This window comes from Cannabis sativa, unplaced genomic scaffold (assembly GCF_029168945.1).
Source record: "Cannabis sativa cultivar Pink pepper isolate KNU-18-1 unplaced genomic scaffold, ASM2916894v1 Contig3, whole genome shotgun sequence".
NCBI lineage: Eukaryota > Viridiplantae > Streptophyta > Magnoliopsida > Rosales > Cannabaceae > Cannabis > Cannabis sativa.
In genome coordinates this window covers 2432568-2447667 of record NW_026870039.1, presented here as the reverse complement: position 1 = coordinate 2447667, position 15100 = coordinate 2432568, and the positions used below count along the sequence as shown (strand labels likewise).

Here is a 15100-nt window from a genome sequence, read left to right as displayed (position 1 = left end):
ACTCATGATTCATCGAGTTTAACCACTGCGGATGTGCGAGGGCAGCTGCAGTATTTCTGGGTTCAGAGGGAATAAGGGCAGAGGGTAGAGGATATTTGGTAGCTAGGTAAGATTTTGGTTTGAAGATATTGTTTTGAGACCTTGTTTTCATGGGATGTGATCTGGTAGGGACAGTAGTGGCAATGTGAGGGACTGAAGCAGCTGGAGTAACATCAGTAAGAGTGGTGAGGGGAGGATTTTCTGGTGTGGGATCAGGGTTCATTTCTGGTATGGGTGGTAAGCTAGTGATTGGAGGTGTAGGGACTGTGGGAGGCACAGTAGGGACATGGGAAACATGTGGCACTGCAGATACACATGGATCAGTTCTGGTGTGTTCAGGTGGAAGCTCAGTTCGAGTTGTTGGGTTGACAACATGCACAGAACCAGAAACTGAATTAGTAGATGTAGGAGAGTGGCCAGTGTTAAAAATAGACATAGGATATGGGGCTGAGGTATGTACCTGAGGTGTTGCAGCTGGGAGTTGATGACCAGGAAAATCCATTTCATTAAAGACAACATGTCTTGAAATGAACACTCGGCCATTAGGATGTTCACATATGTAGCCTTTGTGTTGTGAGGAGTACCCCAGGAACAGGCATTGTTCAGACCGTGGGTCCATTTTGTGTGAATTGTAAGCTCGAAGATGGGGAAAACAGCTGCATCCAAATGGCTTCAAGATATTCAGATCTGGTTTTTTGTGAAACAAACACTCATATGGACTGAGATTATTGAGAACCAGAGTGGGAAGTCTATTAATGGTGAACACAGCTGAAGCCATAGCTTGCCACCAATACTCCATTCCAAGACCAGCTTGAGCCAACAATGTCAAACCAGTCTCTGTAATGTGTCTATGTTTCCGTTCGGCCCTGCCATTTTGCTCACTTGTTCGAGGACATGGGTGCTGAAAGTGTATGCCTTGGTCAGATAAGAACCTAGCAAAAGTCCTATACTCACCCCCCCAGTCAGCTTGGACACTCTTAATAGGTAGGTTAAATTGTTTCTCAACTAGGCTTTTAAACTTGATAAAGACCTCAAAGGCTTGACTCTTTACAGTGAGAGGGTATATCCAACAATATCGACTATAATCGTCGAGAAAGTGTACATAGTATTTGAATCCCTCTTTAGAGGTAATGTGGGATGGACCCCAGAGGTCCGTATGAATGAGAGCCAAGGGTTGAGAGGCTCTACTGTTGGAATTAGGGAAGGGCAGCTTATGACTCTTGCCTATATGACAGGCTTTACAAAATTGCAAGTGTTGCAGGGAACCAGTATGTGGAATCTGAGGCAAAAGTTTGGCTAGTGTAGTGTTTGCTGGGTGACCCAGCTTGCAGTGCCAGGCATTTATGTCATTAGATTTAATAGTATTAAAAACTTGATGATTCAAAGGAGACAAAGGAAAACTATTGTCATCTTTATTCATTTCTTGATTGGTACAAGAAGTTACAGGTTTATTCAAATGACATGTACAAGAACAATTACAATCAATTGACAAGTTCTTGGGAGAAGTAGTAAGATGACACTGAAATGAGGAGTTTGATTTATCACCAAGCTTGTACAAGCCGCCTTTAGCTTTCCCTTTAAGCAGCACTGTCCCCGTGAGTTTGTCCTTGACAAAACAACAGGATTTATGAAACTCAAGAAACACATCATTTTCAGTTGTTAGTTGAGAAACACTAATGAGGTTCTTTTTCATAGAAGGGACATGAAGGATAGACTTGAGATGTAAAGATTGAGAGTTAACTAGAGAGGGGAGAGTAGACTGACCAATGTTGGAAATAACCAGTTGCTTACCATTTCCCACAGCCATGGTTTCAGCACCTTTGTATGGCTCAGCAATGTCAAGATGAGTAGTGTCATTGGCCACATGATTTGTGGCACCCGTGTCCACATACCAAGATTCATCGTCCCCAATTTCAGGGATCATTGTAGTAAGAAAAGCCTGTGGATCATAGGAAATGTCAATTTCAGATAAATGAGCTTGGGGAGTAAAGTTACCGTATTTGGGGGTAACCCAATTTTTGTCGAAACGGTAGTGACAAACTGCAGCAGTATGTCCTGTGCGAAGGCAGACTTGACATAATAGTCGATTGCCAGATCCACGGCCATAAGAACGATTGCGATTGGTGTCAGGTGCATTGCCTCGTCCAAAAGAACGATTGTTCCCATGCCTTGCTTGTTGAAAAGCAAGATTAGCTTGAAGATGGAGAGAATGATCAGCAACTGAGTTGTGATGCTCGAGTCTTGTTTCATGGGAGAGGAGAAGCGCCTGAACCTCTTCAAAAGAAAGAACATCACTGCGAGAGGTGATGCCAGAGACCACAGGGTCGAATTCAGGACCCAGACCATTGAGGAGCTGTAATACCAAATCTTGATTTGATACAGGAGAACCAGCAATGGACAGGGCATCAGCAATCATCTGAGCTTTATCGACATAATCGGATATTGAGAGACTAGCCTTTTGAAGACGCGAGAACTGGCCTTTGAGCTGAAGGAGACGGGCCTTGGTTTGACTGGAGAACCTCTGTTCCAGGGCATGCCAAACAGAGTAAGACGAAGTGAGAGTCGCAACAGCAGCAAGAATCGATTCCGACATTGACGAGCGCAACCAAGACAAGAGAAGTTGATCCTTCTTTTTCCATTGAATATACTCAGGATTGACTGCACCAGTCACCAGATTCATAGGAGGAGTTACAGCAGAGAACAAGAATTGATCAAGATCATGACCAATTACAGTGGGAACGACTTGGGACTTCCAGGACAAGTAGTTGTTGCGATCGAGCTTCAAAGTGAGAGAAGATGAAAGAGAGTTGGAAAAAGGATTCCAAGGATGATGATTGAGGCCGGGAGCATGAGGAAGCGTAGTTTGAGGATCGGAGGAGGAAGACTCCATGGACGTGAGTCAAGAAGACGATGATACCATGTGAAAGGTAAGAACCTTTGAAAGAAAAAGGCAGAAGCCAGAAACCAGAGGCAGAAGCCAAAAGAAAAAAATCTCAGGGAGAAATTGAATGAAGAGCATTACTCAACATGAGTAGCCCAGCCTTTATTTATACTAAGTGTTTCAGTACAAAGCAGATGAACAATAACAGAAACTTAACTAACAGAAATAACAGAAATAACAGAAATAACAACTAACAGTTAAGTAATCGATTCCAACACTTGTTTAACAAGATCTTGATCTTGGTAATCTCATCAGACAATTTAATAAAATAACGAAAATTAAAATTTTGAGGAAAGTCTTGAAACTTACTTCAAGTACTCGTGTTTCTTAACTTATAATTATGGACTATTTATTCATTTATAATAAATATAATTAGCAATTTTGAAAATATATGCAAATAACGTACATTATCCAAATGGTCAAATCAGTGTGCACTATTTTTTTTTTAGATAGAATGAGTTTTATATATTAACCAAATTAACTATTACAAGAGTGAGTACTCAAAAATTTAAGACAAGCATCTGTCCAAACACTAACTCCAACAGAACTAGTAACAGATTTCGCCAATAAATAGGCTACCCCATTCGCATCACGCAAAATAGTATAACACGTACCACACCACTGACAGCAGCTAACAATGAGATAACATCATCAATACTGGGTCTATAGAGAATATTGCAAAGCGAATTATTAACCCAATTACACACAATACTCGAATCTACTTCCACCTTGGACAAACTAAAACCAAGATTAACCGCCCACTGCAAGCCAAAAACTCCGCCACCTCCACCACACACTCACCCTTGCCACCCAACGCCCAAGTTGCCCACACAACCCCTTCCCCATCCCTTACCACACCACCATACCCAGCAAACCCACGCCCAGCAGTAACAACTGCATTCATACAGAGGGAGAAGCTTCCCATCCCATGCGGCCTCCAAAGACAGCGAACACCCCGCTAACCACACGCCACGGGGGTTGCCTCAAAGGCTCGCACACCCTGAAACTCCTCTAAGGTAGCCAAAGCAAGGTCAACCACAACATCCAACCGAGAGACCTTCTTCCCAAACAACACCGAGTTACGATCAAACCACACCCACCAACACACCATAGCCACCCTCTCGAATGAGGTCTTCGGTAGCTCGTCAAACAACACCAGCAAAAGGTCCGGGAAAGTCCCAAAACGACATCGAACAAGCACCTCCCAAACCAACAATTAAAAATCGTGATTAATTAAAACTTCATTAAAATACATATAAATGCCAAAATAAATAACATATATATAATGGGGATCCCGAGTATTAAAATTTTACAACTATTACAAAGTGCGTAATACAAAAGTGTCGCCTAGCGACTATACAAAATATAACCAGATGTCCCAAAGATCGTACGCTCCAGGCTTAATTGCCCTGACATGTACAATCTTCATCCGCTCGCTCTCACGGTTGCTCAACCTTAGCCTTGCCCATACCTACACATGCAAATAATAAGTCGACTGCCCCAGTAAGAAAAACATAATCATGAACATAAATATAATCCAGATTATAATTAGGCGCCCATACACCCAACTATAACTCTATCCATGTGTCCAACACGGTATAGAGTCCAAAACATTCATGCGACAATACTATTGACCATAATATCAACCTTACTCGGTACTCTAGGCATTGTCTAGTCGTACCAATGTGATAGCGTCGATACCACTATCAATATAGCAGGCTCCATAAATATGCACGCTAAACATGTAAACACATATACATATCATTATACAATTCTTACCTTGTTTTCGAATTTAGGTGTACCGGTCAACCTGAGTGGAACTGTTGCTCGACAATTTATAGGCCCCTAAATAACGTTATTCGTAAAGCTGATAAGTGACACGCTAAATCGCTTTTTGGGGACTTAAAATTGAAACTAAAAGTTTTTCTATCGATGGATAACATGGCAATATGCTAAATATCGCAAAAACAAGAAAAACTAGGGTTTCCTAAACTACCCCAATCGGAAGTCTAATCCAATGGGTTTCCTGGGGACCGATCGAAATTCTGGTTCCTACAGGTCCCACTGAACCGATCATCCGGTTCAATGCGGGAAACACAAAAAACATCACAAACAAGCCAATTCGACCCCAAATGATCTAAAACCTTCTAAACCTCCTAATTACATCACAATAAATAGAATTCATGCAATAAAATCAAGAATCAACCACATAAACACAAATCACCATTAAAGACCAAAGTTTGAGCTCTAAAGCTCAAACCTTGTCCAAACACAATTCCAAGCCACCAAACAACTCCAAATCAACTCAAATAACACTAACTCAACTACAGAATACAAATTCAAACACCCTTCAATATCATAAAACCCTAGACCTAAAATCATGCAAGGAAAACTAACATGAATTTAAGAAAAACAAAAAGATATGAGCTAAGGAAAAGTACCTTAGATTGAAACCAACAAGATCCTACTAGCACTCTGAATTAGGCTGAAGAAACCCTTGAATGGTTGTTGGATTCTAGTGTGAGAGAGAGAGAGAGAGAGAGAGAGAGAGAGAGAGAGAGAGAGAGAGAGAGAGAGAGAGAGAGAGAGAGAGAGAGAGAGAGAGAGAGGAGAAAAAGTGCCTTCTTGATTATTCTAATTTCTAACTAATAAAAGAATATGAAACCTAATAATTCTCTAGTAAATAGTAACTTACACTCAGATCAAATAACTTAAATAAAATCACTAAATGATAAATATACCAAATGGTAACAAGACCATTTTGCCCTTGCTTAATCCAAAAAGCATACTTGCCAGCTTGGGGTAGTTTGGTCATTTCTAAAACTCCAAATATTCCTGACGTTCCCAACGTCTATCTAGGTTGCCCCGCTATTACTAAAATACTAAATCATAAGAAAATGTGATTTTATTGGCCAAACATCGTGTTCCAATATTGTCGGGCATAAAATATAAAAATATAAAATTTCATACATAGCATAAATTATACACCTAAAATTTATATAAATTTTCATAAATTCATAAATCATATTTAGAAATCTAATTTTCATAATTAAGCTCTAATTATATGCCAATTTATCATATTTAAATTAAGCGGTCTTTACAGTTAGAGTGGATCTTGTACGCACTAATGACAACTTAGCAGATCTTTTGACGAAAGGACTAGCTAGAGAGAAAGTCCATAAAACTTCGAAAGGAATGGGACTATTACCCTTAGAAAGATGAGTGAGTCTTAATGGTAACCCAACCTAATGACTGGAGATCCCAAGAATTAGGTTCAACAGGTAATAACAAGTTATGATGAGATATGTGTTGATTATGTTGTTGTTGTATGAGAAGTATGAAGTCCTAAAGCGATAAGAGGGTGAGTTAGTAGAAACTCTTAATGAGATCTGTACTCTATGTGGAGTGGAGTACCGAGCTACATGAGTACTCTTGATAGACTAACTTATGTGGATGTGGGAGTGGGGCCACTTCCTGTGGAATTTAGAACAAAATTTCTAGAGTGTTCACTATATTGAAATAGATGTGCATGGTCATTAACACACGGGCTTGTTTGAATAGATCCTTGAAAGATTGGTGTGTGTTACGATGTTAGAGATAGAGTTCAAGATTTCGAGTCGCTCTAGTAAAATTTAAATTGTATTCACTACGCAAGATACAAATCAAAAGATATCTTTGTTTAAGCACTGTCTTATAGTTGTTTGATATTGCTCGAGAAAACTTTTAAAAATTTCAAGTGGAAAATTGTTAGAACTTTGTGAAATTTTATAAAAATAAAAAATAAAAAGTGAAGTGTGTGAGTGAATGGAGTCTCACATGGGATAGAAACACTTCATTAGAAGTGTATATAATGTGCAAGTTTGAGATTTGGGTTCGGGGTCCAAGGGGTACCCAGTTTTGTGCGCATGGGTGAGGACTCACACACTAGACCACCACACACCCGCGCAGTGTCGTCCGTCCGACTGAGTTGAGCTAGGCAAGTGAGGTGTCACTTAATTATTTAATAAATATTTATTTATAAATTAATTATCTTTTAAAGTTAAATGAAGTAGCAAAAAGCGGTCAGTTAATGATCCGCTTTTCTCTGTCATGATCCAACTCCTCCACGATTATATTACCGTTTTCTTACCGTTTAATCTTGGATTGACTTCTCTATATAAGTCGTATTAGAACAACGGAAGGATATATCTTTTCAACAAAAAAATTCTCTTTTTTCCTTATGATTTTTCTTAGAGCAATAATTTAGGGTGTAATTGAACGATATCGTTCAGTGCAGTACATATCGTATATACAAAGGCTGTTTTATTCTAGGGATGTAGTTGCTAGACTGTCATGCATATTTCGGACAGAGCCGCAAAACGTAAACAAAGTAACATTATCCTCGACTCAATTAGAATCTTTTTTCGGTAATTCGTTCCAATTTTATTGTTTTAATTTTGAGATAACAATTGCAAACTATAGGTCTCTGGTTTATTTTTAAATTTGATGTGAAAAACTAGGAACATAAATGGAAAAGAAATTATAAATAAAGAAAACTCAGCCACTTGAGGTTTTTTTTTTCCTTCAAATCATTGAATATAAAAAGCTTTCCCTATGCTGTGACATCTTGGGAAGGTTCTCAATGTGGAGCAGAAATTTGTCATTATTCAATTGCTCTTTTTATTACTTTTCACACTTTTTTCTTTTTTAAATTCTAACTCTGAATTGCACTGTTTTCATATACAATACTTATATAAAAGATATCATTATAAACAATATGATTTGGAAAGAAAGACCATTAAGTGATGACTATGAGTATTGTAAGGTCATCATAGGTAGCTAGCGTTTTGTAAATTATTAGTAATTATTTATATACTAATTATTAAATTAAAATATTTTATTTTTTCTTGATAAACTTCAAATACACAGCATCAAATGCTAATACCTCTTCTTTGGCATAGTTAATCTATATCTGTTGGAAGATATATCTATAGGATATTGCAACAAAAAAAGATAATTTATGGGTGAAGGAGATTCACTCTATATGTATATTAAAGACATAGATTGATATACTTAATTACACTAAATTGACAATCTCACTTGACAATTTTAATGCTCTTTTCTTTAGCATTTTGAGTAGGCTCAAGAGTTCTGTTTTGTCTTCCATTAGTTAAAGGGAATAAATAAATAATGGCATGGAATGGAAGTGGCGTGCATATGGCCATATACTATAATATAAATATATAAATGTTATCTTTCTTTTAACTTTATAGAGGTATAGCTCTATTTAGGATAGAGGTTGCATATGAATGTTGAGACCACACATGTTTGGTCCAAAATGATATCTTACTACTTACATCACACCTTCACTTTAGTTTTAACAACTTGGCAAAGCCTTTTGGTACTATAATAATAAATTGCCCTACCTTTATCCCATATTATTGTTTGATTTTTATTCAGATATATATTTAATTGTAACCCCCATACACAATATATCATCACATATATATATATATATTTATATATATATATTTATACAATTGTTTGTTACTACAACAAAGTAATCAAAAATTGTGTTTTGGTTGGTGCATGGTATAGTTAATCTTCTTCTAATTAAAGAAACACACAAACAAACAATTATTACTATAATTAATGACTTTCGTAGCATAATTAGTCTAATTATAAATCATATGTACCATATAAATAAACGAATATTCAATCATTACATTAAAAATGTAACTGAGGTTACATTTTTATATAACCGGCCTGTTATATCAAACTAAAAATTTTGTTTTTATACTTAAATTAATTTTTATCAACTATATAAAATAAATTAATTTTTAATTAAAATATTTTATAAGACCTTCTTTATAATTAATTAATATTTATAAGAAAATAAATGAAGTCAAATTTGTATTATGTTACAGATAATTTATTAATTATTTTTATTTAATTTTTAAATTAATTATAATCGTTTAACTATGATCTAATAAAGATTAAAAATAAATATAACCATCGTGATTACATATTTAATGTAACCATTAAAATTTCATCTCTATTTATAAATATATGGCCTCGTTTGATATTTTAATATTGTAGATTCAAATATACTACATATAAGTATCTCTATTGTAATTGCTCTTGAAGAAATTATTTTTGGGTTGATGCTTAAATTACATGATTACGTACTAAGGGTGTTCATCAATATACTCACACTGTATAAATCACTCGCATCGCACCACACCGCATAAAAAAAATATGATTTAAAATCTTTTACGGTGCCGTTGCGGTTTGTAATTTTGCCAAATCATGCAGTGCAGTACGGTTTGCAGTTCAAATCGTACCGCTATATTATAAAGTTACCAATCTTTACAATATGAATTTTATGTTTTTTTTCCATAAAATAAATATATAATATATGTGTATATTATTTTATTTTTTTAAAGAAAATTCAATAAAATAATTTGATGATTATTATACATGTTATGATGGTAAAATTTTAATAAGGTTTTTTTGTTTTGTATTGTTAAAGCAATATTAGTTTGATTTTTAAATTTTTATAATAATATTTGATAATGATGATAGTGTAAACCGCACAACACTATACTGCATTTTCGTGGTGTGATTTTTGCGGTTTGAAAAATTATAAAAACTGTATATGCGGTTTGATTTAAAAAAAAAGACTACAACCCGCACCACTTATACTGCAAACACTCTTATTACGCACCTTATAAATCGCATATAAAAATTATGTAAGTTTATTTAGGTCATTTAAAATGATGAAAACTTATAGAGAAATATTATAAATTTGAAATTAATTATTGTAATAAGTTGCACTGACTTTTTGTAGAGAGAGAGAGTAATTATTTGGGGAATAATATAACATGAGATTAATGATGACCAATACAAAAGATTAATATCATGATTACTAATTTTAATAACTAACCGGATTTGGATTGGAAACTACACCTAATATTAATAATTCTCCATGTAAAAGGGGCCCTCCCTTGTGTCAAAATAAAAAACAATATGAGGTTAATTGATAGACAGATAGAGACACTAATATACAGTGGTAACAATTAATTGTGGCTATCAATTTGGTAAATAGTTTGCTATATATCGACTTATTACAATATAAGGGTGTAAATAAAAAAGGAAGGACAGCAAAAACAATAATGAAATGCCCTTTGGCTTAATAATATCAAGTTAATTATGATAAGATCTTTGGTTCTTAACCTTTTCTTATATGGGACAACATATATGTGCATAAATTAATTCAATTTAATAAGAATTAACTGATCTAATTATAATCCATTATCAAACATTGAATATTTAATTATGACCGGATCAGATTAAATGTTATTTTTAAATATTTAATTAAAAATATAATACATCTAACATCCAAATGATCTAATTAGTATTTTCATTTAGTTTGGATGAGTAATTAGATTTTATACTGTTATACGTAAAATTTATATGTATATATAAAAATCATTAAAATTTTACTCTTTTTTTTCTTAGATTGGATGGATCCAGTCAAATCTAATATATACTGGACTTAAAATATTGGATAGATCTGATCCGATCCAATATTGAATAAACCCAAAACAAACTAATAAATATATATAAAATACTACATCTATTAGAAAAATTGAACCAATCCAACATCCAATAATTATTAGATGACTGAAATTAATTAAATTAGATGTATTATATTTTAAAATACTAATGGGATAATATTGAATACGCAATTTTTGCGTATAATCAAATCGCATTAATGATTCTCCATTAATTAAAAAATATATTTTTTTTTTTAAATTAATTAAAAATAATTTATTTTATAGTATTATATTCTTTTTTTGAAAGGTTATACTATTATACTTTGACTATATATAAATCGTTTATTTATTTAGAGGATCAAGCTACAAATAGCCTTTTTTTTCTTTTTTACAGCTTTTCTCTGTGTAGCTCTATAATTTTATGACCATTATGTAAGGTTGATACATTAATTTGACAACCATCATCTGACACGATAATAATATTATAGCTGATCAATGTGTGGAATATGAAATTTGCTAGTTGATTTGTCCACCTCAACTATACATTTTCCATTATAATAATATTACAATTATAAATATTATCATTACAAAAAAAAAGAGCAAATTATATTTTTTTCATTGTTAACCCTAAAAATTAACAAAACTAACCTTCAATTTTAGTAAACACTCATGATTTAAGAGATTAGTGGGACTAGCTTCCACCGGTAGTCACGAGTGACCCACGACATGCACACCATCAATCCACTTGGCATGTATACTCATGTAGCTACTTGACATGCATACTCAAGTAGCTACTCGACATGCATGCCTAGATAGTTACTCGGCATGCATGCTCAAGCAACCACTCGACATGCATGTTCAAGTAATCACTCGACGTGCATGCACAATCAGCGACTTGACATACACTCATCATGCACCTACTATGCAAGCATGTACAAGTAGCCACTCGACATACACTCATCATGCACCCACTCTGCAAGCATGCCTCAGCAACCACTCGGCGTGCACTCCATCAGGCGACTCGACATGCATGTTGTAGCAGGCTACTCTACATGCATGTTCAACATGCTATTCGGCAAACACACCATGCAGCCAACACATAAATGTTAGAGAAAAAGTTGTTGGAAGAAGAATCAAAAGAACATGGTAAGCACGCAGATAAGTACATATCAAGGTACAACCACGCCACTTGTAAGGCCTGATTGCAACAGAGAGGATGGGTGATCTTGCCTCCACATCTTGACATCCGGACCAAGGGTACATTGCAGGAACCACTCCTATATCTTGAGACCACCTGATACTAGATAACTGTATAAGGCGCAAGACTACCTCCTGCAGCTGCAACCTATAACGTTAGGACGTCATGCTTGTCCCCAGGGGACCGCTAGTGTATTTCAAAATATTGGAGCCTATAAATATCCCATTTTTTTTATTTGAAAAGTGGGTTGTAAATTCTTTATAATAAATACCTTTGAAGTGATACAAAAGAGCTTATCTTTTTTGACCATTGCTATTTTGCAAATTTTCCTAAGTTCCATTTCAATCTCATCTACTTTCTTATTTTCTGACATAATTACTTAGAGGTTCTGGCTACTAAGATCATTGACGAGTTCTAGCCGTCAACAGTTTGGCGCCATCTATGGGAACGATAAAATTTAAAACTATGTTAATTCCTTGCTATTTCACTAAAATCGAAACTTATTATGTAATAGTTAAATATCATATAGTAAAAGTGAAAAACTATCATGTAAATTTGATTTATACATTATTTATGTAAATTAATTACAAATTTATGTTATTTAAATTATTTAAATATTTATTTGTTAATGGTAAAAAAAAGTATAATTAAATTTGCAATACAAATAAAAACTATAATATTACAAATATATACAAAACATACTTTTAAAAAAAAAAAATACAGTAAACCCATCCACAATGCGTATTCATTAGATCACATTCATTAGATTTTGACTCAACCGATCCAATCCAATTATTTATTAAATATTGAATTTTGTTATCCAATCCAATCTAATTGAATTAAGTCATCCGATCCGATCCAATTCAATGGATGTATTGGATTGGATCGGTTCCAACCATTGGATGCATCGACTCGTTTTTTATTAGATTAAATTGGATCCATCCAATTTATTTTAACTACCATTTAAGATAATTTCATTAAAAAGAAAAATATATATAAACAAAACATAATTTAAAACTATATAATCCAACATACATAATAAACATTAGTTTAGTCCAACTTAATTCTCATGATCTCATAATAAAACCGCTAAAAAATAAAATTTATTCAATAAGCATTGACAATTTTATTAATGTTTAGGAAGATGAGAATTAACATTTTATATCTATTTTTTTTTCATTAATCTCGTATGTTAAATGTATATTAAATTAATTATAATATATATTTTTAAATAAAATATATTGAATATATAAAATTATAAATGTATTTTAAAAATATATATAAATATAATTAGATGATCATTGGATCAGTTTAGTCGCTTAATTATGTATTGGATTGGATGTCCCAACCGATCTGATCCAATTGAATTTTCAAAATTTACCTCCGATCCAATTTAATTATAATTGGATATTCAATTCTAATATTGGATCGATTGAGATTGGATCAGTCTACTGTAATTTAATTGGATAACTTTCTGTATATTTTGCGTTTTTATCCAGTTATAGAAGAAAAAAAAAAAAAAAAAACTTTACACAACTTCCATATAAAAACCTTCCAACACTCTTTCAAAAAAAAAAAAAAAAAAACCTTCCAACACAGTTCCATTTAAGTGTGAAATTACGTAAAAAAAAAACTTAAAAATCCGGATAAAAGACGTCCACTCTAATAGTGTGGGTACCTTAATTTACTTTGCTTTGCAAAATATTATCACGAAAACAAAAACTCTAATTCAAACCCATTACTCTATTTTTTTTTTAATATATGTGTATCTTACATATACTTACCAATTCAACTTATTATATCCATGATATAAATATATGTATATAGAGAGAGAGAATCTAAAACAACCAATGAGTGATCTTCTTGTCGACCGTTACCTTCTCCTCAATAGTGTCCAAACTAGGTTTCCAACCCCTGCCAGAGAACTGCCTCGTCAAATACTCCGGCGGCGTACTCTCCTCCAAACTTTCCAAAGGAACATACTTTGTCTTATTATTCTCCTGATCATCACCAGTACTACCATCGATCATCTTCTTCTTTTCCTTGATCTTCGGCACCAAAACCCCAAGTGATCCTCCATAATCCACGGGGCAAATTCTAGCAAACAGAGGCAAAAACTTCACCGATGAGTAACGAGTACTTCTCAGAACCGAATTCGCCACAAGAAGAAGTCGGTGGATTTCCTCAGAAGAAAGAGCTGCCGTTCTCCCTCGCTTCATCGGAACCATCATGTACATTTTCTTAGTCTCCAGCTTCATGTCTGCCGGCAACGGCGTCGGTCGTTTTCCCGTAACGGCGGATTGGAACTCGACCACCGCTTGCTGAGGGTGCTCCAACATGAGCTCCGCCGCGGTGATGGGGTTTTCCAATTCCTGAATTGAACCATCCCATAGAATAACTTTCCCATTATTACAGGTTGGATTATTTTGTGAGACCACAGAGTTTCCCATCATCAAATTTTTAATCTATATAATATATCACGATGTTAATTAATTATAAGGACATATATATATATATATATGTTAGTGGTGAAATATATGACTAATAAAGAGACAGAAGTAGGATTTGTTAAACCGTTCCATCTTTGGTGAGTTTTAACTAATTTGAATGTCTCTCGTTTTGGGGTCGTTGAGTTTGGAGGTGGATTTGGTCTCACCGTTTTGACTAGCTCTCTTTAGTAACAATACTACTATTATATAAATATAAATTTATTAGTTACTACTGTGTACTACGTACTTATACGAGTAAATATTATAAATATATATAATATAGTGGACTTGATCATGCGGTTGTTAATTCTTCAACCAAGTTTCTAGGTTACGAATTGTGAGAAGAAGAAGAAGAAATTAATAAAAGGGTCAAGAACCGTTCAACTACAAATAGTTAACTGCATAGTTTAATACTTACATATTAAACTATATGTAAGTAGTACGTAACGTAATGGTTAATATATATTTTGATATTGTGTAAAGTATAAGCATGTTGTGTTTATGTAAACATTGTGGAAAATGTACTTCTTCAAAGAATAAAAAAAGAGTGTCAATAATAATAAAAACAAAATGATCGATGCATAACTCTTCGGATAAGGTGAGAAATATATATATTTTTTTTTTTTGTATTTATTAATCACAAATAGTCTTATGTATATATTTTGTTAAATTGTACCTACTTTTACCCAATACATATCATCAACCTGTACTTTAATTTACATTAACTTAAGGAGTATAATAAGAACATCATTTATAAAAGTATGTATATTTTAAAAATATGAAAATAGAAAGAAAAATTATGACAAGTAAAATAAAATAAGTATACAATTAATGTAATTTCCTCTATATCCTTACTTATTTGTCTTCTTTTCATTCCTATATTTGGAAAACAAAA

At 33.8% G+C, this 15100-nt stretch overlaps 1 protein-coding gene across 1 annotated transcript; it reads right to left on the bottom strand.

Annotated features, from left to right (window-relative positions):
- Window positions 1-13357: 13357 nt before the first annotated feature.
- LOC133033236 (uncharacterized) lies at window positions 13358-14585 on the bottom strand. The gene has a single exon (XM_061107907.1). The coding sequence runs from the start codon at window positions 14167-14169 to the stop codon at window positions 13555-13557; it is 615 nt and encodes a 204-aa protein (XP_060963890.1). The 5' UTR covers window positions 14170-14585; the 3' UTR covers window positions 13358-13554.
- Between the last annotated feature and the right edge of the window lie 515 nt (window positions 14586-15100).

Coding starts and splice junctions, on each gene's coding strand:
- LOC133033236 (XM_061107907.1), bottom strand. CDS start 14,169: ATGATGGGAAACTCTGTGGTCTCACAAAATAATCCAACCTGTAATAAT.